Here is a 25,159-nt window from a genome sequence, read left to right as displayed (position 1 = left end):
TGGTAAGGCATATTCTTGGCAGGTTCTTATTAATGCGGTGCAGTATTCGTATCGTAGGCAGGTTCTTGTTGGTAGCAGTACGGTGCTAGCGCAGGTTCCATAGGCAGATCAGCACGGAGCTTGTTGGTTCGTGTAGCAGTATGGTGCTAGCGACGGGTTCGGGTTCCGTAGGCGAATCGGCACGGAGCTTATTAGTTCATATGGTAGCAGTACGGTGCTAGCGACGGGTTGTCTCGTAGGCGTATTGGTACGAGGCTTGTCGGTTCGGGGTAGTAGTAGGATGCAAGCCGTTAGGTATCCGTAGGCGGATCGGCACGGAGCTTATTGGTTCGGGTAGCAGTACGATGCAAGCGACGGGGTCGTCTCGTAGGCATATCGGCATGACGGGTTATTGGGGTCGTTTCGCAGGCGTATCGGCGCGAGGTCTTGTCGGTACGTAGGGCAGTGCGTGCAGGTCGGTAGGACAGTAGTAAGATACCAGCTTCCGTGTTCGTGTTCGTCATGCAGTAGGATGCGAGCCATTAGGTCAAACCAAAGGGCAGTAACGTGCCTGTTTGTAGTCGGTAGCAGTAGGATGCAAGCCATCGAGGTCGCAGGCGTATCGGCGCGATGTCTTGTCGGCAGGTCGTGATTCCATAGGCGTATCGGCGCGGAGACTTGTCAGATTCGTACGGCAGTAACGGGGCCAGGTTGGTAGGACAGCAGTACGATGCTAGCGCAGGGTTCGGGTTCGGGTCGTCGTGTAGTAGGATGCGAGCCATCTGAGGTCAAACCGGAGGGCAGTAACGTGCTTGTTTAAAATCGGTAGCAGTAGGGTGCAAGCCATCGAGGTCGCAGGCGTATCGGCGCGATGTCTTGTCGGCAGGTCGTGATTCCACAGGCGTATCGGCGTGGTGTCTTGTCGTACCAGTTCAGAACCCTAGCGTCCTAGTCTACCCGCAGCCAGCAGCTCCTGTATCTACCCTCGTATTAGGCGTAGAAAGGCATGCTCCGCGACTAGTAGCCCACAGGCCCGCCAGGTATAGAAAAGGGATCCAAATGTAGTGTCACGGAAGTAGGCACGAGCTGGAATACAATGTACTAAACAGGGTAGTAATTGAAGAAGGCTACGTACGCGTAACTTTGCGTGGTTGATATAAAGACATTTGGATGCAGAAACAGAACAGGTTAGGTACGGGTATAAATAGGGGTTGTAGGGGAACGTGTGTAGGTGTCTCGGGACGAACGTGAGCACGGGTTAAGAATGTCAAAACGCGCAGAGACGTGAGAACGTGTGAGTCCCGTGACATAAGGTTACTTTATCTTATCCTGCCCGGAGCTAAAGGATATAGGCAATATTAAGGAGATAGAGGAAGGAGAAATGTCCAATAAGTCGGGAAAAGAAGAACCCTAGGGAAAGACTCCCCCCTAGGGTACCCTATCGATCTTAAAGAGATTAATCTTAGTTAGTTAATAGGTAGAAAGCATTTCACGGTTCTATATATAGTATCTTAAAATAGATATAAAGTTAATATAACCGCCCTTATTAACACTAGAGCAAATAGCTTCGCCTTTATAAATACTGCCTATATAAATAATGTTACCAAGTTTCTAAATATAGAAGCTATCTAACTAGAGAAGCCTATCTAGGTAAAGGGCTATAATAGCCAAGCCGGTCGGCCTATTACCCACATCTTAAAGTTATATATTGCTCTTAACGGACGACGCTAATATAGCATCCCCTTTTACATCCTAGACCTAGGGTCCTATAATATAATCCTTAGACAAAAATAGATGTCCTATTTTAATATTTAGTTAAACATGCAAAAAAGACGGTTTATCTGGCCGGAGGATAGACTAAGGTTGCCCTCCTTTATTAGGGAGATCCGAACCAACCGCAAGACACTAGCTGTAAGGGCTAACCCTATCTACTAGCAGGATATCTGGGCCCGTAACTGTCACGGAGCGCGGTCAGGAGGCTCTGGGAACGTCGTAGCATTGGCTATGTACACGACAGGATATTGCACGAAGGTGCAAAGAGGTGCGAAGGCACCGTGGCTCTATATACTGTGGGTGCCAAGGCTCGCTAGGCGAGCCCTTGGCGGTGCTACGGTCGGAATCCGTGACACTACCCCCCCCTCATACAAAGCCGAAGTCCCTTGAGGCAGATCCTCCCTCCGTACGGTGCTGTGGTGCTCGCTAGTGACTGGCAGAGCTTATCAGAGGCGTTCGCTGGCAGAACGTAGCTCGAACGGTTGACGAGGGTGATGACGATTCGATAGGTAGATTGATGACTCGATGTCTGAGGTATCTTATGACTGTTCTTCCAAGCTCGTTGAGTCGTAGATGACTGTTTGCAGTCCTAGGTCGAAGTAGTATCCTCACAGCGGGACAGCAGAGGTGCTGGTCTTGCTCGGTTGTGAGCGCACAGCGGGAAAGCGGAGATGCTGCTATTGGATAGGCATTGTCGTAGTTGTGTACGCAGGCAGGTAGAATCGTAGAGGCAGTAGTAGGCAGAGACGTTGATGCGGTAGAAATTGAGAGGTAGAATTAAGGGTATCGAATCGTCGTCCAACGGTCGGCACGGGTCAAAGTCGTCGTACCGGCTCCATAGGCGGTAGGCAGGCCTATGCGAGTCGTTGGGTGCAATATAATGTCACGGAGCGCGGTCAGGAGGCTCTGGGAACGTCGTAGCATTGGCTATGTACACGACAGGATATTGCACGAAGGTGCAAAGAGGTGCGAAGGCACCGTGGCTCTATATACTGTGGGTGCCAAGGCTCGCTAGGCGAGCCCTTGGCGGTGCTACGGTCGGAATCCGTGACAGTAACCTAGCCTTTACCCAAAAGGACGCCCGCCGCAAAGCTAGAAAGAACTCTATACTAATAAAGATACTCTCCTAAAGCGCTATATTTAAAGAGGACTCTATATATAGAAGCGGGATAGATAATAATATAGATAATATCTAAATCGCATAGATTTAACCGTTATAGAAAAGAACGTATTAATAGGATATAAGGGATAACCTCTAAAAGATATAACAGGAGCTAAAAAGAGTAATAATAACGCTAGTACCCTAGAAGTCCCTAAAGTTATATACGCCCCTATTGTCAGTTAACCCCCCTACTATAGATATTACTATAATTAGCGCTATAGCGTTCCACTTTAATATATACTAAAAGGATAATAAGGTCTTTATAATAAGCCTATATAAGATTAACCAAATTATTAATAATAGAAAGGAAAGGCTAGATAAGGAAACCGATAAGAAACTAGTTAAATGCCTCCTTCCTACCATTTATATAGGCTATAAGGATACATTCTTAAAGGCAGCCTTAGATAAGTTACCCCCCTACCAGATATATGATTATAAGATTCAATTAGAAGCCAATAACTCGCTAGGCTATAGCCCCCTTTACTATTAATTAATGGATAAGCTAAAAGTAATAAAGTAGTACTTAATTAACAACCTAGATAAAGGGTTTATCGAGCCAAGTTAAGCCCCTTTTACTTCCCCTATCCTATTCGTAAAAAAGCCTAATAGAGGCCTTTGTTTTTATATTAACTATTAAAAGCTAAACGCTATTACTTAAAAGGACCAGTATTCTATTCCTTTAATTAACGAGACCCTTATATATCTAAGCTAGGTAAAGATCTTTACTAAACTTAATATCCGCTAAGCTTTCCACTAAATTAGGATAGACCCTATATCTAAAGATTTAACAACGTTCTGTACCCACTATAGTTCCTATAAATATAAAGTTCTTCCTTTTAGACTAATAAATGGACTAGCTACGTACCAAAGGTATATAAATAACATTCTTTTTAATTACCTTAATAAATTCTATACGGCATACCTAGACGACATTCTTATATACTTAGACAATAAACTTAAGTATTAAGTTTATATTAAGAAGGTCCTAGAGAGACTATAGAACACAGGCTTATAAGTTAATATTAAGAAATGCAAGTTTAGGGTAAAACGTATAAAATACCTCGGATTTATTGTAACTATAGAAGGAATTAAGGTTAACCCTAAGAAGGTAGAGGCAATCCGTAACTAAAAGCCCCCTTATATAGTAAAAGAAATCCAGTCCTTTCTTAGTTTTTATAATTTCTATTACCGGTTTATCCGTAACTACGGAATTATAGTAAAACCTCTTATACAACTAACTAGGAAGGATATACCTTTTATCTTTAATAATAGCTATATAGAGGCCTTTAAAGAGGTAAAGGATCGGCTTATCTCTTTCTTAATCCTTTATCACTATAACCTGGACCTTAAATTAATGCTAGAAATAGACGCCTCTAATAGGGTTATAACGGGAATCCTATTACAGTTATATCCAGACGGCAAATAGTACCCTATAGCTTTCTTCTTAAAGATAATAAACCTAGCTAAGTGTAACTACGAAGTATATAATAAAGAAATGCTAGCTATTATTTAATTACTCTCCTAATAGCGTATAGAGCTTAAAGGTATAAACTCCTAAATTAAGATATATATAGATTATAAAGCCCTAGAGTACTTTATAACTATAAAGCAGCTTATAGGGCGATAAGCCTAGTAGGCTAAAATACTCTCCTAATTTTTTTTTATAATTATATATCGTTCTAGCAAGCAAAACTTTAAGGCTAATGCCCTAACCTAAAGAGAACAAAATATAGGACCCTAGGATAAGCTAAAGACCCAATATTAGACGCGCGCCCTCCTCTATTTAGAACAGCTTAACCTATAAATCCTTAAGGAGCTAAACTTCTAGTAAAACGAGCTAGCACTAATAGAGGAGTCCTTAGATAAGCTAATAGGGCTAATTAATTACCTCCTAACTACAAACCGCACGGCTAATACCTTAAGGGCCCTCCGCAAATAAGCCGTAAAAGGAAACCCCGATTTTAAAATAGAGGAAGGATTACTCCTATACTAGGAGCGGCTTATAGTCCCTAATATTAATAATCTACAGACTAAACTAATCCGTAAAGCTTATTACTAAGTTTTTACAGCATACCCTGGCAAAAACAAGACCCGTAAAATTATTAACTGCCACTACTACTAGCTAAAAATAGTTACGGATATTAATTAATATATACGGAACTATAAAGACTACTAGAGAGCTATAATCCCACAGGATAAGACCCTAGGACTACTTAAGCCACTCCCAATACTAGAGCGCCCTTAGCAGTATATCTTTATAAACTTCTATAAACTACCTAAGGACCGTAACGGATATAATATAGTTATAGTTATAGTTAACCGCTTTAGTAAACGCCCGTTCTTAATTCCATATTATAAGAATATTAATACCAAAGAGGCAGCTTAGCTATATATCCATTACATCTACCAAATCTACAGACCACTAGATACTATTATATCCAATTATAGGCCATAGTTTATATTAGCCTTTTAGAATAAGTTTACCTAAATCCTAGGCATTAAGCTAAAGCTTTCTACGGCTTATTACCCCTAGATAGATGGTTAGATAGAGATTATAAATTAGTACCTAGACCAGAGGCTTAGGCCCTTCGTTAACTATTTCTAGAATAACTAGTTTAAACTACTACCCTTAATAGACTACGCGCAAGCAACCCTACCCTATAACTCCATAGGGTTTGCCCTAATTTAGCTAAAAATAGAATACTTACCCTATATAAGCTTTAACTGGAAAAGGCCAAAAGAACCCCAGACTATATAAGAGAAGCTATCCTATGCTAAGGCTTAATAGTACGCTAAATAATTGGAGGAGGCCTAGATAGTAGCCCGCGAGAACCTAGAAAAAGCTTAGAGGTTAATAGAATAGCAGGCGAACAAACACCGTTAAGAGCCCGATTTTGCCCCTAGCAATATAGTCTAGGTTATAATAAGAAATTAGAGGACCAAATAACCTAGCTATAAGCTGGACTACTAGATAGCAGGACCGTATAAGGTTCTTAAGAAGATAGGCAACTTGTATAAGATAAAGCTCCTAGACTTAATTAGGGTTTACCCTATCTTTTTACTAAATAAGTTACGGAAAGCTATAAACAACCTATTGCCTAGATAAAAGAATAAGCCTTCCCTACCAGTTTAAGTAAACGGTAATAATAAATAGGAGGTTAATAAAATACTAGCCTATAAGATAGTATGGGGAGCGCTAAAATACTGTGTTTAATAGAAGGGCTATAATCCTAACCCAACCTAGTACCCTATATAGAACTTTATAGGCTACCCCTAAAAGCTTAAAGAATTCTATAACTAATACCCTAATACACCTAGACCCCTAAAGTACCTAGACAAATAAATAGAATACTGGTATAATAAAAATAATAAGTTACTAGAAGAATATAGGGACAAAAACGCCCTAAAGCCCTAATATAGCTATCTGCCAAATTCTGCTATATTCTGCCGTTTTCTACCAGTACCGTAAAATTTTAGATATCCAGGAACTTTAACCACCGGTTAAAGTTATCTAATTAGTTAGATCCGTGCTAAGACTTTTAGCGGCTACTCTTTCTGGCCTAGTGCTTCTACTTAGCCTATAATCGCCCTTTATACTTAGTTAGGACGGACTTATATCCCCTTTATCTCCTTATCTTATATTTTTATAATCCTACGTTTATAAGCCTAGTGCTACCCTATTTCTAACTAAGCCTAAGGGCAGGCTTTCTTTTAAAGAGGGGGGTGATGTAACGGCGCTATCGCACGTTACCTGCCAAATTCTACCATATTCTGCCGACCTGCAATTAGCCCGCCTAAAGCTAGCGCCTTAGCGGCCCACCCTATATATTTATTTACATCGGTCCTAGCGACCCCTTTTCCTTCTCTTTAGCTTAGTATCTTCATAATACAGCATTCTACAAAATTCGGTTCAGAGGCATTTATACGAGCCGTAACATAAAGGGTTGCAGGTTTCGCCAACAAATTTTATATATGTTTAATTCTTTTTTTTTAATATCCATTATATAATACTGCGTATAATACTACATATATATAGCCTCTAGGCTATAGCGCCATAGTTTTATATATATAAATCTTTTCTAGGCAGCTTAATATATACTAATAGCTATATCTTAGTAGTTTATAACTCTCTAATTGTCACGGAACCCTACTATAGGGGCCTCTATAGGAGAGCCCCGTGCTCTCGCGTATACCTCGCGTATAGCTTATGTCAGCTACGCGTAGGTATATCACCTCCTTACGCCCTTAACCCTTACGATCGATCGCGTAACGTCTTGTAGACTCCTCAAATACATACGCTTTGTAGCTACTGCCCCGCGACCCATAACATTACGTTACGCCTTTTTACTACCAACGCTTAGCCTATAACTAATTCTACGTCTTTATAATACTGCAGGCGCTACTAAAAGCAGCGTATCTATAAATTACCTCACTTTATACTTTTAAGGAACCTATAATAGTAAGATAATATTCCTTATTAGCTTTTATATTAAACCTATTACAGCATTAGCAGAACTTCGCACCGGCAAGTTGCTACAGATTGCCGTATATTGCGGTCACGTGACGCGAAGATCTTATAAAACATTAAACGGCGCTGCTCTTCTTCTCCTTTCCTTTCCCTAGCTTTAGATTCTTATTTATAGACAATCCAATCGTATAGGCTTGCGCGTCCCTTTTGCCGTGCCTATACCTTAATTAACTAAGTCGCTAACATTATCTAAAGCTTACTCTACTCCTTCTTTCTAAAAAGGAACTTAAATATATCTATAAGAATACAGAATAGGACCCTAAGGATATTATTAAGACTATAAGGATAGGACCTAAAAGAAAAGAATAGAATCCTAAGAAAAGGACCTATAAGATATATATAGACTAAAACCCCTAAAGAAATTACCTAGAATTACCTAATACCCCTACTACTATGCTATAAACTATAGTAGTAGGTAAAGCAGCTATAGGACCCTTAAATACTTTAGATAAAAAAACAATTAATGTTTTAACCCCCTAGGCGGAGCTTACGGCTGCTAATACTGAAATTAAATAACTATAAGAGCTGCTTAAAGCTAGAGATACCCCTATATCTAATAATAAGTTATTATTAGATAACTAAAGACTTACTATAGTCCTTTAGGCCCTATTTTAGCGCCTTAGTAAATTTATTAAGGCCTATATAGTACTAAAGCGGTCGGTAAAGGTTATGGATCCCTTACTACTTATAGACGGAACTAACCCTATATTTAATAATTAGAAGCTTTAATTATAGGATAAGCTTAAAGTTAATATAGATTACTTCCTTAACGCCTAAGCTAAAATAGCTTATATTTTTAGCTGTACTAGCGGAAACGCCTAGATGTATTTACGCCTATAATACACTAAAGACTTAGTAAACCCCTTTATCGCTAAAGAAGAAATAATTAAATACTTATCTTCTATTTATAAAGACCCTTTTAAAGTATAAAACGCCCGCCTTAGTTATAAAAGCCTAAATATAAAAATAACGGAGACCTTTTTAGCCTTTTAAACCCGCTTTCTATACCTAGCTAGATAGGCCTAGATGTTACGGACGCTTTAAGTACGATGTTATAACTACTTGGAGAAGAGACGGAAGAAGCTAGTTGGTTAATTTAGGCACGGTCTAGGATGGAGCCAATGGAGCTATGTGACGAGGAATGGTAACTAAGGTCATATAACGTGATTTGTGTGATCTATATAATCTATAGGATCTATAATAGAGTAGATAGAGTATACGTACCTTACGTACTAAGGGGATTTCTTAGGAATATGGTTGTGTATTTAAAGGACCACAGTCCCTACCTAGATAGTTCTCTCCTTTATAGTAAATCTTAGAATATAATTGGAGTTAAATCTGTTAGGCAACCACTCCACCAGTTATTATTACATTATTGACTTCTTATTTACTTATATACCTAGCCTATTAATAAGTCTACCGTAGTTCCTGCTATAAGGCTTTGTTATATATTTACTACTAAGGTTACGGTACTAATAAAGTTAAATAATATACCACTAAAAGCAGCCACTATAACGCTATTAACGGCGGCAACTACTTTAAGGTTAGGTAATAACACTAGTATAGCAGACACTAACTTATAGCAACCTGTAACGGTTAGATAACTATAAGAGATAGTTAACTAGCTAATAGAAAATAATATAATGTTAGAAAATAGGATTAACCGGATAGGAGTAGTAAAGATTAAGCTACTATTAATTAAAAGGTACTTGGGGGAAAGATTAAAACTTAAAGGATTCCTTATATAAATGCACTTTAAGGTTATATAAGAAGGGGTAAAGCTACTAATACCTATAGATCGAATAGTATATGCGGGACTATTCCTATTAAGAAGGGCACTTAAGTAGTTTAAGCCTTACCTTACGGAAATATAAGAAAACGGAATGACGACTATAAATTAGGATATACGATTTATATTTATAAGCTAGGAAGGGTTTGCGGAACGACTTATATAGATATTTAGAGACCTAGAGATGGTAACTATAGCGAAAAGAAAGCTTTAAGACATTATGTAATAAACCTTAGTAATTAAGTATATAACGCAGTTCCAGACATTAGCGATATAAGTAGAGTAGAATAATAGGGCGCTTATAGCATAGTATAAGCAAGGACTTAAGGCTAAAGTTTAGGACACGATTATTCTAATAGAAGATGCGGACACCCTAAGGGAACTAATAGATTAAGCGATTAAGATTAATAATTGGATCTACTAAAGGGAATAGGCTAAGAGAGGCTAGGATAGAGTTTTATAGTTATATAAGGCGTAGAGTACGTAACAACTAAAGCTAAGTTAAAAACTATAGTATGGCGCAGAGCTAATTATTAGGAAAATTTTTTTTGGGCACGTTATTGCAGATTGCGGCAATTTGCTGTAAACTGTGCGATTTGCGTAGTTGTATATGGTCGTTAGCGATTCGCGTAAACCGCGCGTTTCGCAACAAATTTGCAGCTTCTGCTAGCAAATTACAGCAAAACGCTTAACTACCAAACTAATGCTAGCAAATTGCTACCCTATAAATAAATAGCGCGCAAACTATATATATTATATAAACTATATAAACTATATATATTATATAAACTATATAAACTATATATATTATATAAACTATATAAACTATATATATTATATAAACTATATAAACATAATATATATATATAAACTATATAAACCATATATATTATATAAACTATATAAACTATATATATTATATAAACTATATAAACCATATATATTATATAAACTATATAAACTATATATATTATATAAACTATATAAACTATATAAATTATATAATATCTACACTATATATAAACTGTATAAACTGCATAAACTATATAAATTGTATAAATAATATAAACCGTATAAACTATACAAACGGTATAAACTGTATAAACTATATAAACTATATAAACGGTATAAACTATATATATTTCTTTAAATTATAATATACTGCTATAGATTGCTATAGATTGCCACAGATTGCCTATAAGGCAGTATTGCCAGGGTGTACGGTAGGGAGCAGGCAAGCCGAGCATGAGTCACAAGGAAAGTCGATGGAAGAGGACGATATGGTAATGAGGGTAGGCAATAGCCTAGTACAGAGAGACGAACCGATGGGGGAGGAAGGAGGCTGCAAGCCCGAGGTGCTTATAAGGAGGTGCTAAGGGCTAGCCGAAGGCTAGCCTTGGCGACCCCTAAGAGCCCTTAGGCGATGCAGCCGAGTAAGGGCCAAAATAACCCTTACATTGCCATAGATTGCCATAAATTGCTATAGATTGCTATAATATACCTTTAAAAATATATTTATATTACAACCACTATATAAAATAGCTACTTTTCTAAACCTATTATAGACTATAAAGCATTTGCCCTACCTAGCCCCTTCTCTACCCTCGTTCTAAAGATATCTAAATCCTTATTATTAAATAGTATAGACTTGTTACGGCACTGACCTGACGCATACTATTTCATACTATCTCGTACTATTCCCTACTGTTGGCTGGCCCACCACTAGCGACTTGGCGGCCGGCCCTACTATTTGTATATAATACCCCCTTTCCACCTTCTTCCCCTCTTTATACCACAACGTAGTTATTTAGTCTACTTTATTGCAGTACTGTGACAGTTTGTGGTATCTTTAATTTGCGCCCTATTGCAATTACTGATTCCCTATACCCTAGCCAATTAACCTCCGCCCTAGAGCAATCGCGACCTATACGCGCCTCTGCTGAAACTGATACGTCCCTAGCACAGTCCTAGAATAATCCTTAGTTTTTACCTAGCGCCTAGATGGGCGACACTAATGACGCCGAAATGGCCAAAACCTAAAACCCCTGCGACGTTTTCGCAGACCTATTTATAGAGACATACCCTAATATCGCGTGGACAATCCGCCGCTCCCTACTATACCCTAAGACCTTTAAGCCTAGTAAAGCTTACCTTACCCTTATTAACTATACCAATGAGTTCCTTAATAATATTAAAGTAGGACTACAGTGTATATATAACATAAACACCGCCAATGAGAAAGCTAATAAAAACCTTAGTGCCCTTATTACTTCCTAGACAGGAACTATTAACTCCTAGGCAGAGACTATTACCGTTCTAAAACAATTAACCCCTATAATAATAGTAGTAACCTAGCAGAAAAAACGGAGATCTAAAGACCCGCTAATATTTAGCGGAAAAGGCACCCCGCTAGAATAACAAGCTAATTTCAAGACCTAGCATATTAAGATTAAGGGAGTCTTCGACCGGGACTAGGACTACTTTAACACAGTTTAGTCCTAGATCCTTTACATCTCGGATATGCTAAAGGACAAGGCCTATAAGTTTATTAAGCAGGGCCTAGAGCTTATACACGAGAACCTAAACAATATATCTACGTGGAAATAGCCTACTAAGGAAGATATGCTTAAAGACCTTACTGCTTACTATAAGGTCCTTAACATAACCTAGGTCGCAAAGAATAAGCTTAACCATTTCCCCTAAGGCGAGCGTAATTACTAGTCCTGGAAGGGAGAGCTTAATAAGCTAATGGTCCGCGCCAAGAAGACAGACGAATAGAAGGTGGACCTACTCTAAAAGTTCATCTCTCCAAAGATAGAAGAGCTGGTACTTAGACTGGCCTATAAAATTAATAATAGCGACTATATAGGTTGGAGTAAGCAGATGGATGTGTTTGCTAAGAACCTTACAAACTATATACACTAAGCCAACCTTAAGAAGAACGCTAACCACCGCCTACCTACCTAAGCCCCTGCCCCTATGTTAACCCCGACCCTAGTAGTAACTAGAGAACCTATGGACCTTAATAGAATCTCAGATATAGAGCGCAAGCGCCGCGTTAACAATAGACTGTGCCTTGCCTGTGGCCTGCCTAGCTACTAGAAGGATACTTATAACCCCGCCAAGACAGTAAACCTAGTTCTAATGCCACCCTATTAAATAACGCGAACAAATAACCGCGGACGCGGCGACCGTGGAGTCCATTATAGACGTGGCGACCGCGGAGCCTATTATGGCCGCGGCGGACGACCCCCCCCCTTTAACCCTACGGCTTAGTTACTCCAAACCATGCCCTATATAGGAGCCCAACCCGTTAACAACGCCTAGTATTGGCGACTTCGCGCTAGCGAATACGAACACGGCTACGTTGTTGGTGAGGTATTGTCTTTCTATACCCTGACCAAAATAGAGACAGACACCGCTAGCTAGACGGACACTGGACCGCCCCACTAAGACAGCCCCATACCCTAGTCGTTAAAAGGTAGACCCTTAGACTAAGTCGCGCCTAAGGGTCTAAACTATATAAGGAGGAAGACGAGAAGATTAGGTCCCTGTTACTAGATTAATTAGTCCTTTCTATTAGTAAACTACTACTTAATCTTAGATTAGCAAACAGTAATAAAAAATTAATCCTTGTTTAAACCCAACTCTCCTTATTATGTAACCTATACCCCTAAGTTTATATTAATATAGTAAGCCTAGTAGACTCTAGTAGTACTATAATGGCATTTGCTAACGCAGAGTCTATTATAAGAAAGTATAACGTTATAACTAAGAAGCTACTGGCACCTAGGCCACTGCGCCTCGCAGACAGCATCCTAACTTCGCTTGTTACGGACTACTTTACTACCTAAATATTAATCGGCCTCTATACTAAAGCCATACTCTTTTTCGTTACTAAACTTTCGCTTACTACCCTAATTATCCTAGGTATGCCCTAGCTTCAGAAGTACGAGCCCTGTCCCAGCTTTAGGAAACTCAAAATCCGCTTTAACTTAGACTACTACTCTAGGCACTGCCTCCCATAGGGGATAGCTGACGTTAGTAGGGACGCCCTACGTAAACACTTAGCACTACCAAGTCTAGTACCTAGGACTATATATAAAGCCCTAATAGTAGAAGACGTTCCTAATAAAGGGGAGCCTATATAGCTGCAAAGAAATAAGATAGTGGAAGACTGGACTAACCTAGTACTTAAGACCAAAATGACGGGCTAGCTAGCCCTGCCGAGACTAAGGAAGAAGGTCCGCTTTGCGCCGCTATTACTAAGAAACTAACCCCAACCTAGGCACCATTTAAACCCTAGCCGCCCAGCCTAATACCTAGAACTAAGCTATATGCTATATACGCATATAACAGCTCGCGTTATAGTAAGGACTGGCTATAGAACTACTAAGACCTAGATAATAGAAACCGCGCCACCGTAACGCCTAACCTTATACCCGTCTCCCGCGCGTACTATATAGGGCCGCCGCCTCGTTTCTGCCCCCCTGGGCCGACTAAGCCGTGCTAGCCTAGCTATAGCACTGGAGAGCCAGACACGCCCCAACCTAGACAATATTAAATGCACCCGTGCTATTAATTTTACCCAGTTCTATAAATAAAAAGACGTAAAGATAATAAGGATCTATATAGCGGAGCTAGTAGAACTAGTTAAATAAAATGAGCACTAATAGCTACTTAAAGAGCTGCCTATAGGCCTAATAGAAGTACCGAACCTATTAGAAAGGTCTTTCCGCCGGCTAGTAGAAGGCGACTATATAATAAAGGAAGCCCGTAAAGCGCTCCCCCCCTATTTCTATAACTTCCTTAAGATAAATCTAAAAACTAAACCCGAGCTTTTACGTTAAAAGATAGTTGATACCAATATTAAAAAATTCCTAAAAGGTAAACCAGGATTAACCCGCGAAGACATTCTACAACGCTTACTAAAGGAGTTTAGTAAATATATTAAGCACTTCCTCCCTAAGAACGCAGACAAGCTGCCCCCTTACTAACTATAGGACCATAAAATTAAGATCACCCCCGGAAACTAGGCCCCGTACTATAAAAATAGACCACTCTTACCTGCTAAACTTAGGTGTATAAAGAAGTGGATTAATAAGATACTAGATAAGGGTTTTATCCGCGAATCGACCTCACCAGCTACCGTACTACTCCTCCTCGCTACTAAGCCTGGCGGCAGTATACGAATCTACTATGACTACTAAGGCCTAAACACAGTCACTATTAAGAATCGATACCCACTACCACTAATCCGCGAGACACTTGACGCACTTTGTGGCGCCAAGTACTTTACTAAACTTAATATAATTACTACGTTTAACCGGATCTGGATTGCGGAGGGCTATAAGTGGCTTATAGCATTTATTACCCGGTTCGGACTCTATAAGATGCTAGTTATACCATTTGGCCTCTATAACGCACCCACTACATTCTAGAACTATATTAACCATATTTTACATAACGCCCTTAATAACTACTGCACTGCCTACCTTAATAATGTCCTTATCTTTTCTAAAACACGCGCCGAGCATACTAAGTATGTAAATGAAGTTATCTAAAGACTCGGTAATGCTGGACTTTAGATTAATATTAATAAGTCTAAGTTCTACTCTACTAAAATAAAATACCTTAGCTTAATTATCTTGACTAATGGCATAACTATGGACCCTAAGAAGATACAGGCCTTATAAAAATGGAAGGACCCGACATTAATTAAAGAACTATAATAATTTCTCAGCTTCGCGAACTTCTACTAATAATTTATCCAAGGCTACTCTGTTATTGCTATACCTATAACAAAACTTCTAAAGAAGGATATTAGATGGCTATGGGGACTAGAACAAGCTAAATCGTTTAAGGCCCTTAAGGGAGCCTTTACTTTAGCACTAGTACTAGCATACTATAACTATATGAAGAAAACAGTGGTAGAGACAGATGTATTAAATTGGGCTTCCGGCGGAGTCCTTTCCTAGTATAATAATGACGGAAAATTAAGACTGGTCGCATTCTTCTCCGCAAAGCACTCCGCGCCGGAATGTAACTATAAAATTTATAATAAAGAACTCCTAGCTATTATTAAGGCTTTAGAGGAATGGCGTCCTAAGCTGTAAGGGACTGAGGAGCCGTTTAAAATTATTACCGACTATAAGAACCTATAGACGTTTATAACTACCAAGCAGCTAAACTAGCGCTAAGTCCGGTGGGTAGAGTTCCTTTTATAGTTTAACTTTATAATTATATACAGACCTAGTAGTAAAGCCACGCTCCCTAACGCCCTAAGCTAGCTACTAGGAATAAGGCCTAAGGACGCTAATAATAAACGCCTCCGCTACCGAGCCTAAGTCGTTATACCGCCCCAAAAAGTTAACCCTATAATCCTAGAAGAATTACTACATAAGTCCCGTAACTCTAACGACGCGGAGTTTATAGCCGCTCTAGACCCTAAAATAGCCGAAAAGTCACTAGACAAGTTAATCCGGCTAGGATACTAGGAGAACGAACTCGCAAGAGATATGGTAGCAGCCCTACGTAATTAGAAAGCTCGCCATTGGCTAAAGAAAATTAGGAAATTACTCCGTTGCGATAAGTTAGAATGCAGTATTGTTAACGGACAGATCTACTTTCGCCAACATCTCTTTATCCCTAACGCCCTAGACCTCCGCCTAGAAGTTACCTATCGCTCTTATAGCAGCGGCCCCACTAGTTACCCTAGCTGGGTTAAGACTTTTAACCTCTTAAACCAAATATACTGGTGGCCAGAAATCTCCTAGTTCACAGCTACCTTCGTTAAAGACTATACCCTATACTTTCGCACTAAGACCCCCCGTTTTGCCCCGCCCGGTTTCCTAAAGCCACTAGAATTACCTACCCGCCCGTGGACTAATATCTTAATTGACTATATTATAACGCTGCTAGTATACTAACGCCACGGCAAGACATATAAATATATCCTTATTATTATAGACTACCTAACTAAAATGCGACACCTTATTCTAGTAACAGGACTCTTAACAGAGGAGTTAGTTAATAGCTTTATTAATAACGTATATAAGCTCTACGGTGCACTAAGCACGATTATCTCCGATCGCGGCATATAATTTGTTAGCAACTTCTAGCGACGACTAAGTGAACGCCTTAAGACAACCTTGCGACTAAGCTTAGCCTAGTACCTAGAAACGGACGGCTAAACCAAAATTATTAACGCCGCCGTAAATAAATACCTTTGTGCTTTTGTTAGCTTTATATAGGACGACTAGGTTAACTACCTGCCGCTTACTAAGTTTGCTATAAATAACCAAGTCAATAAGAGCACAGGCATCTCCCTATTTTTTGCAAATTATGGCTTTAACCCTCGCCTTAGAATCGAGCCTGCTAGCCCCTACCTACCGATACTATTAGTATAAGCAAAGAAGGAGTTCTTCCGCGCAAACTCTGTGGCCAACCGCTTTAAGCGGATATTAATACAGCTTAAGGCCCTAGCCTGGATTTTATAGCAACGCTACAAAGATAATGCTAATACCCGTAGGGATAAGAGCGCGTTATTCTATAAAGGTGATATAGTTATAGTTAGCTTAGAAAATATGAAGATAAATAGACCTAAGAAGAAATGGGACGATAAATGGGACGGCCCGTACCCCGTACTCGTAGTATACCGAGGGGTAGTTATAGTAGACCTCCCGGACTATATCTAAGTAAACAAATCCTTTTATACATCTAAGGTCCGCCTCTAGGCTGCTAAAGAGATCCCTGGCTAAGCAAATATTAATACTATAGAGCGCCATAATGTATAAGGACGAGTGGCAGAGAGAGATAATAACGGCAATATAGAAGATAAATGGGAGTTTGAGAAAATCCTTAATATACACGATGAAGACCCCTAGGGCCTAACTTATGAGATTAAATGGAAATATTACAAGGATATAACCTGGCAGCTAGAGGAAGACCTAAAGGGTTGCGAATAAGCTGTATAGCGCTTCTATAAGCAACACCCTAAGAAGCCAGGACCCCCAGACTAGGCACGAGATAAGGAAAAGTCACGCTAAGGTTATAGCCGACCACCGTATTAAAATTTATGGTGGTTGAGATGTTATGGAACTTTAACCGGCGGTTGAAGTTGTCTGATTGGCTAAATTCTTGCTAAGAAACGCCACACGGACCGATTTGGGTGGTGGTGTGGAGTTCTGCTGACCTTACTCACTAAACTGACTAATTAGGATTTTCTATGCCCGGCATGGAAAATCGCCATTGGCTTGGTTAAGGGCGGTGAGCGGAACTAACATCTTTGTGGTAGAAAATAGGCAACCCTATACACTGCCTATTTTTAAGTTATCTATTTGGTTTAGGGACCAAACCATCTAGGGGAGAGGAGTACTGTTACGGCACTGACCTAATGCATACTGTTTTATACTGTCTTGTACTGTTCCCTACTATTAGCTGGCCCACCACTAGCGACTTGGCGGCTGGCCCTACTATTTATATACAATACCCCCTTTCCACCTTCTTCCCCTCTTTATACCACAACGTAGTTATTCAGTCTACTTCATTGCAGCACTGTGACAAGACTTAACCCCTTTTCCAATAGTATACCAAAGACTTATATTAGGTTTAGCCCCAAGCGTCTTTCTAAATAGCTTAACTGTAACTATTAACTATTTATAATTTTAGCAATATAGTATATTAATGGTACGTTTCCAATTCTATAATTTTATACCTTTAAAGACAAGCTTATAGGTATTATTTCCGAAATTGTTACCGGCGCCACTACCCTTATCTATATCTTCTCCACTATTTACGCCGGCATTATTACCTATGTCCACTCCATTATATTTATTACCCCCCTTTCTTACACTATTCTAATTATTTATATTACCACCTAGAGCTATATCCGTTCTATTATCCACATCACCATCTTTATCTATATTAACTCCACTATATCCGTTACGACACTTATTTATATTAATCCCGCTATCTATACCGCTATTAGGGTCGCTAATATTATTAGGCCTACCGCCTTAGTAATTGGTACTGTGGTCGGTCTAATTAGGCGATATATCGTAGGGTATATTAGGCTTAGTAATAGTACTAAAAGGGTAGGAGGTGTCTAGGTTTAAGGAAAGGGACGCGTTAAGTACCTAGATATAAGTATTAGTCCAGAACTGTTATTATAAGTAGTTATATACCAGTGGAAGTATATTAAAGCGCTACTTATTAAATTCTGTGTCATAGTCGGAGTCTAGGTTAGAAAGATTATCAAGACTATATTTAAATGGATTTAAAATTGCTTATGTAGTAGGGTCGTCGCTATATATAGTTACTCGGAGTCTTTTTAAGATGCCCTGTCGCAAAAGCCCTAAAATCCGGTTCTAGCGCTCTGTTAACTAATCTACCTATATAACCTTTATCCGTTCCTATATAGCTAATATTAAAGTTAGTTACGGCGTAGTCTGGGTAGTTAGAACGAGGGTAGAGAAAGAATAAATTATTATAAAGATTGGTACCTGCTTTAAACTTTTATTGGATAAAACTACTACTTTTCTATTTATTAATAATGTGGCGGATTACTATATAAATTAGTATAATAGCCCCTAGGCTAATTAGGCGCAGAAAGTGCTGCGTATCTATACTAAACCTAAATTGCCACTTTCCTTTAAAGAATAACTTAGAGAGACTAGCTATAATAACCGGTGCTATAAAGCGGGATTACTTATCTTATAAATAGTTAAGAGGGTACCAAGGTAGTTTAGCTATGCGTACTATCTTAAAGTATTAAAAGTTATCCATGTAAGGTAGCTCTTCTACTTTAGTAATTATTTCCTTCTTAGAGAGCTTTCTAAATAAGTACTTAGTCTTTACGCAATCTTATATACGTTTTAATAGGTAAGACCGGAACTGGCTAATACTATTATATATCTATTTAATATTAGTATATATAGAAGCAATAAAAGGTAGCTTACTATGCGACGGTTCTTATATAGCCTCGCTAGAACCGTCGCCTTTAGAAACCCCATTATACTCCACTACTTTATCTTATACTAAGTCCATCGTCTTTTCTAGAGCCGCTATATTCCCTTCTAGCCACGGCGTAAGAGAAAGACCTTTAGGAGCCTTACCTAACATTATAAACATTTAAAAAAAGCGCACGGTAGCTTTTAATATCAGTTTATCCGTAGGTTTTAGTTTAAGTTTACTACTATAACTTATTTCTTGCCATTTTCTAACTGCATTTATACTGTATTAAGACTTCTACTGCTTATTACTATATATAGGCGCCGTGTAAAACGACTTAGCTATAGAGTTATCTTCGGCACCGGAGATAAGCTCTTTAGTAAAGGGACGGTAGCATTAGAGCCGCTTATTAGGGCGATTTAGAACTTATAACCGCTATTAAAGCATTAGCGGGTGTAAAGTAATAGGGTCTATATAATAGATACTATGGTTAAATTCTATATATGTAGATCTAGAGATTCTTTATCTAAACTCTGCTGGAGTTATTAACAATGCGTTTTTCCCTAGGGCATTAAGCCTCCATCTTCTTTAAAATCGCTATTTATATCTAACTAATATTTTAGGACGCTATCCCTAGATACTCTATCGCCTTATATAGCTATCTACTAAAGTTAGCTACATGCTACTATGCATATACTATTTATAGTACTTTAGCCTAACTGCCGTTCGCGTATATGTTTCTAGATTCTTCTTATACTAATAATATTATTTCTTTTGCCTTTACCTTAGTCCTAAGTATATATTAGTATTTTAAGCAGCTATATAGAGGGTAGTCTATACCTTATTCTTTTTAGAAGCTATAGTTATATTTTTTTAGTATAGTAAAGGTTAATAAACCTTCGGCATAACTAACATAGGAGAAGTTAGAGAAGTTAATAAAGATATAAAGATAAAGTATAACACTTTTAAATCGTATATTTACTAGTATAGATATAGTTAATAAAACGGAGGAGTAAAGGGGCAAATTTTAATGTTCTGCTAGGGAGCTTAGGCCTATCACCAGCCTATTTAGGGCAAATTGCGGCAGATTGCCGCATTATCTTGCCGTTAGCTACGCAATATTAAGAATTCCTACTAGCAAGTAAGCACTAGAGCTAATCTTTATAGGTAAGAGTATTATAATTGCCTATAAAAATATAAGAATTAAACTAATTTATATAGATATGGCTAACCTTTTCTGGCGGTTTAGTAGGTTAACACCACCCAAGCAGTAAGTACTTAACGGTTATCCTTATTCTTCTCCCTTATTAAAACGTACTCTAAAGCTTCCCTTTACACCTAATTAGCCTATAGATACACCCAAGACGCTAAGTCAGTTTAATTACGCTATTTCCGCCTTTTTCTACCTAGAATCTCCCTTAAAGCGTATTAGCTTAGGCGATAAGCTAATAAAGTCGTTTTGTATTTAAAACTTAAGGAGAGCCTTTACAGAGGAGCAACATAAGGCTATTCTATATGTTAAGAAGCGACAGTTATAAAGATTAGCTATTAATTTAGCTCTAAGTGTTAATAGAGTTAATATACTCAGTTATAAATAGATGGAAGAAGCTCAGACTATAGAGATAGAGATTATTACAAAAATAAGGCCTATTAAAGAAAAACGTATAGTAAATTGGAAGAGAAAAGCAGAAGAGGGGGGGTTATTATACTACTCTGCTAATACAAAATCCGCTAAAACACGTATAGCTAGCCAGCCTCTTACTCTAACAAGCCCCTTTACTACTTAATTTACCCACATATTAGATACGCTGCCTCCGCATTTAAGCCAACTAACGGCTTTCTTAACTTCTTTTAGTCTTACCTTATTTTATAGCTAATTTGCCTAGATTTCTAGGGATTAGATATACTAAATTCCCTATTAATTACATTGGCCGTTTTTGTTTTTGTTTTCATTCTAAAGCCTCCTATAATTTAATTAGAAGCTTAGTTTTAGATTTTTATTTCTTTATAAACTTATCTACACGTATACTGTTAATCTAAAGAAAATCGTTATTATAGAATTAATTATATATGTCCTAATCTATATATAAGTTTATTTAGAACGTTCTTCTTTTATTTAGCGAAGTTGGTATTAGTTATATAGGTCTCTTAATATAGGAAATGTCGTATATTTAGTAGCCGTCTAGGTTTTATCTATTTTGCGCTATATTCATAAAAAATCGTTCTACTTTAATTATCCCATTAAAAGGATCTATCTTACCTCTATTGCATAGACGGAATAGCTTAAGAAGTGCTCTATAGTATACTTAGTATCTACTATTTTTATCTATCTAATTTAAGTCCTATACTAATACTAGCAATTTTAAATAGGCAGTTTATGTTCCCTTTATTCCATCTAGTGCGTTCTTATATTCTTATATAAGAACTTAGTCCCTCTATAGGGCAGTAGTCCGCATCTAGACTAGATTATAGCATACCCGTACTTTATATAGTTGGTTAAAATTATAAGAGTCTTTACCGCGTTAAATATAGCATATTATAAAGTGATAAATACTAATAGGTAAATCTTATGCCTAGGCTGCATCTCTTTTAAGGCGCTTAATATCTGAATCTGTTGCTTATATACTATTAACTCGCTTATAACATTCCCGTATAAATAAAGCTAGTTTTATAATAAATTTATTAATACCTAGCCTAGTCTAAATTTCGTAGGCTCTGCGCTATAACTTTAGATTTATTCCGCATATTAAAAACATTTAGTTAGTTAACTAGCAGCAATCCCATCTATATGGCTTGTCTATTAGGTTAACTATACCTAATAATAATACAATATGTAAATCTTCTATAGTATTAGCTACTGGTATTAGCCTTGTGTTTTCCTATAGCTCTATCTCTTATATTAATATAGTATTTATTAATTCCGTATTAAGATAAATTATTTACTCTTTATACCCTTTATGCTTATTTAATCTTTAATAGAAATTCTTCTAAGGAATATATACCCTTTCGCCATACTTTATTATAGTTCCTATTAGGGCGCCAAATATATAAATTATCTTTAGATAGTGGGAAATTGTATAAAGTTTAGGTATATTAAAATTGGGTAGGTTTTTATTATTAGGTCGGTACGGCAAGAACGCCTCTTTAGTCTTATCCATTTAATATAATACAGCTTTAAGGTATTTAATTATATCTTTATTATGTAATTCGTATTCGGCTAATAATACAAAGTTAACTATAGTACAAATAAATAGCATTACCCCCTTATACCTATATAGCAACGGTGCTATAACTAGTATAATCTAATAAAGAAGAAACTTGTATATCTTTCTAGTCTATTAGCTTAACTCTGCAAAGTTATCCCACCTAATTATACCCTTAAAGGGTTTAACTTTAGCGAATTATACGGTTAGAAGACGTTTTACCCTATCCTTAGCAAATAATAGGGTCTTTATACCACTGTAATTAGTTATTAGAACCCTCCCTTTCCCTTTTTTAATATTAAGTAGTAGTACCTAAAGCTAGCTTATTAAATGCTCCGTAATACCTTTATATAATTAGTATAATAAATTAAGGGCTATTATAGCGTATATATCCGCTATATAATAGGACCAGGCAAAATTTTAAATTGGCCTAATATACTTAGGGTCGCTGCAATCCAGCTATAAGTTTTGCTGTCGTTTAAGTTATTTAATAGTCAATTTATATGTCCTTTGCGGCCATTTACCGGATATAATGCTTAGTAGGTTACCTTATTTATAAGGCGGTACATAACACATTATATAGTATTACCCCAATTTTACTCCTATTAATATAACCTACTCCTTATAGTCTGCTATAAACTTAATAAATATAGGGTAGCATTACCGGATAAACCCATCCGCGTATTATATTGGTATACTGCGCCTAGCAGCGCGTTTAAGGGCTAGTTTTTATATTAACTTAAGTACCTACACACTGCTAAGGTAAATACTTACGTTTAAATATAATGCTTATTACTTAATAGTATATATCTAGCTTATTTATCCGGTCGCTTAGTAAGTCTATAGGTATATAACCTAGCAGAAGCATTACTGGCCTGCTAGCTATATATTAAGTCTTTAATAGGATATTAAGTATTGTAATATAAACCAGATGCGCCTTTTTATCTCCAGATAGTATAGTTAGCTTAGTTTAGTCGCTACTAGGTATCACCATAATAGCCGTTATACTATTAGGTAATTAATCTTAGATCCCCTACTAATGGTCAGCCGTGTATACCTCGTTATATACTCTATTACCTTTTATATTAAATTAACGAATAGGAGAATAAACCATATTACTTTTAAATAGGAAATAACCGATTAAGAAGGCCACCACGCTAAGTATATTACGGTAGTATATCTTTAGGTTTTTGCCGTATATATTAAGTTCTATAATTCGCCAGCTATTATTGCTTATACCTTTAAAAATAGAATATAGTTTTATCTTAACTTCTTTTATATTTTGGTATAATATATATCCGTCCCTTATATTTTTAATACGGGGGTCTTATAGCCACGCGTTTATTTCTTTTACTAATATACTATTACGTACCTACTAAACAACTTGCGCCTATTTTATAGAGCTTATAAAAGGATAAAATATATTATTGCCTTTATTTATTCTATCTGCTAACTGGCTAGGCCTTAGTAGGTAGTCGCGATCTACGGCAGACTACTAATTAGAGTTTCTCTCTAGGTAGCTAAGCGGGGTTCCTATATAGCGGCCAGTTACTTTATAATAAGTTTAGGTACAATAAATATCTAAGGTAGAGAGGCTTATTGCCGTATAACTATGCATTTTAGTACTAGTTAGTTATTCTACTAGTGCTATATAGCTTAGCTCCTCTACTAATATTATACTGGTATTTCCTATAATAGTTAGTAAAGTATTATTAATAGCGGTGTTAGTTGCTATAAGGTCGTGTACCTATTATTCTATAATAAATTCGTCGTCTTTATATATATCCGCTTGAGCCTAGATTATAGGATAGACATTATCCCGTTAATTAAGATAGTCTATACCCGCAGCTTTATAGTACAGCTTATATCGCACCAATCCACCCACAGTAGAAATCGTGTGCTTGCATTTAGGGCACTAGCGATTTATTAAGCCCATTATAATAGCAACAAATGCAGCTCCTTACATTGTTATTAAGATTAGACAGGTAGGTTTATGCCTAAAAAGGGCAGTAGTTGCATAACTAATCTAATAGCCGTAATCTGCGGCGATCTACTAGCCATCCTAATAACTAACTATAACGGCTTACTCCTTTTAAATTGTAAGTTAAATGCGCTAAGTAGTATATTATTCTAAGCGCTAATAATATATAAAGCAGTATTATATTCTACAGTACCTATTATAATTAATTTATAATCACCAAACATTTATAAACCTTTAATCCCCGTCCCTTACTAATACTATATATACCTAGCATGGCAATAACATAATTAGATAGTGTGTATACTATAAAGGAGGCATAGTATAAGTCTACTAGTAAAACTCCTAGGAAGAATAAGCAGATTATATCTAGGTTTAGTATTAGCAGCGCTTATTTATACGAGATTAAAGGGGTAGTTAAGGACATTATAAATAAGGGCAATGTAATATCTATATGCTTCTAAGACCGCATAAATTACGCCATTTAAAGTAAGATTATAGCCAAAATCGTTAATTAAATCCCAGAGTCTAGTAATGCTCTAGTTAGGTAGACTAAGGAAGTAGCTTAATATTTCCTTACTCGCACGCAGTTAAATATGCGTAAGAAAGCTAGCCGGGCTAGTACTAAATTAGGACTTTGGTATAGAGCTATAAATTCTACTATAGGGTACCCTTATACAGAGCCTTAGGACGTATATTAATCTTTTTTACCTAAATATATTGACAAATATAACGTTTAGGGTCTTATAATCTATATATATTAAGATCTAGAAAATATACCCCGGTCTACAATTTA

At 37.4% G+C, this 25,159-nt stretch overlaps 1 protein-coding gene across 1 annotated transcript; it reads right to left on the bottom strand.

Moving 5' to 3' along the window:
• Positions 1–232: 232 nt before the first annotated feature.
• On the bottom strand, positions 233–1,022 carry K441DRAFT_660555 (uncharacterized protein; the record flags this gene model as incomplete). Its single annotated transcript, XM_067648720.1, is given in 4 exon segments — positions 233–289; positions 315–317; positions 328–627; positions 885–1,022. Coding segments are annotated over 3 exon segments (255 nt in total), but the record flags the coding sequence as incomplete, so codon positions are not given.
• Between the last annotated feature and the right edge of the window lie 24,137 nt (positions 1,023–25,159).

The sequence above is a fragment of the Cenococcum geophilum genome (assembly GCF_001692895.1).
Source record: "Cenococcum geophilum 1.58 unplaced genomic scaffold K441scaffold_23, whole genome shotgun sequence".
Taxonomy (NCBI): Eukaryota; Fungi; Ascomycota; class Dothideomycetes; order Gloniales; family Gloniaceae; genus Cenococcum; species Cenococcum geophilum.
The sequence above is the reverse complement of the archived record's forward strand: the minus strand, read 5'-3'. Positions and strand labels throughout refer to the sequence as shown.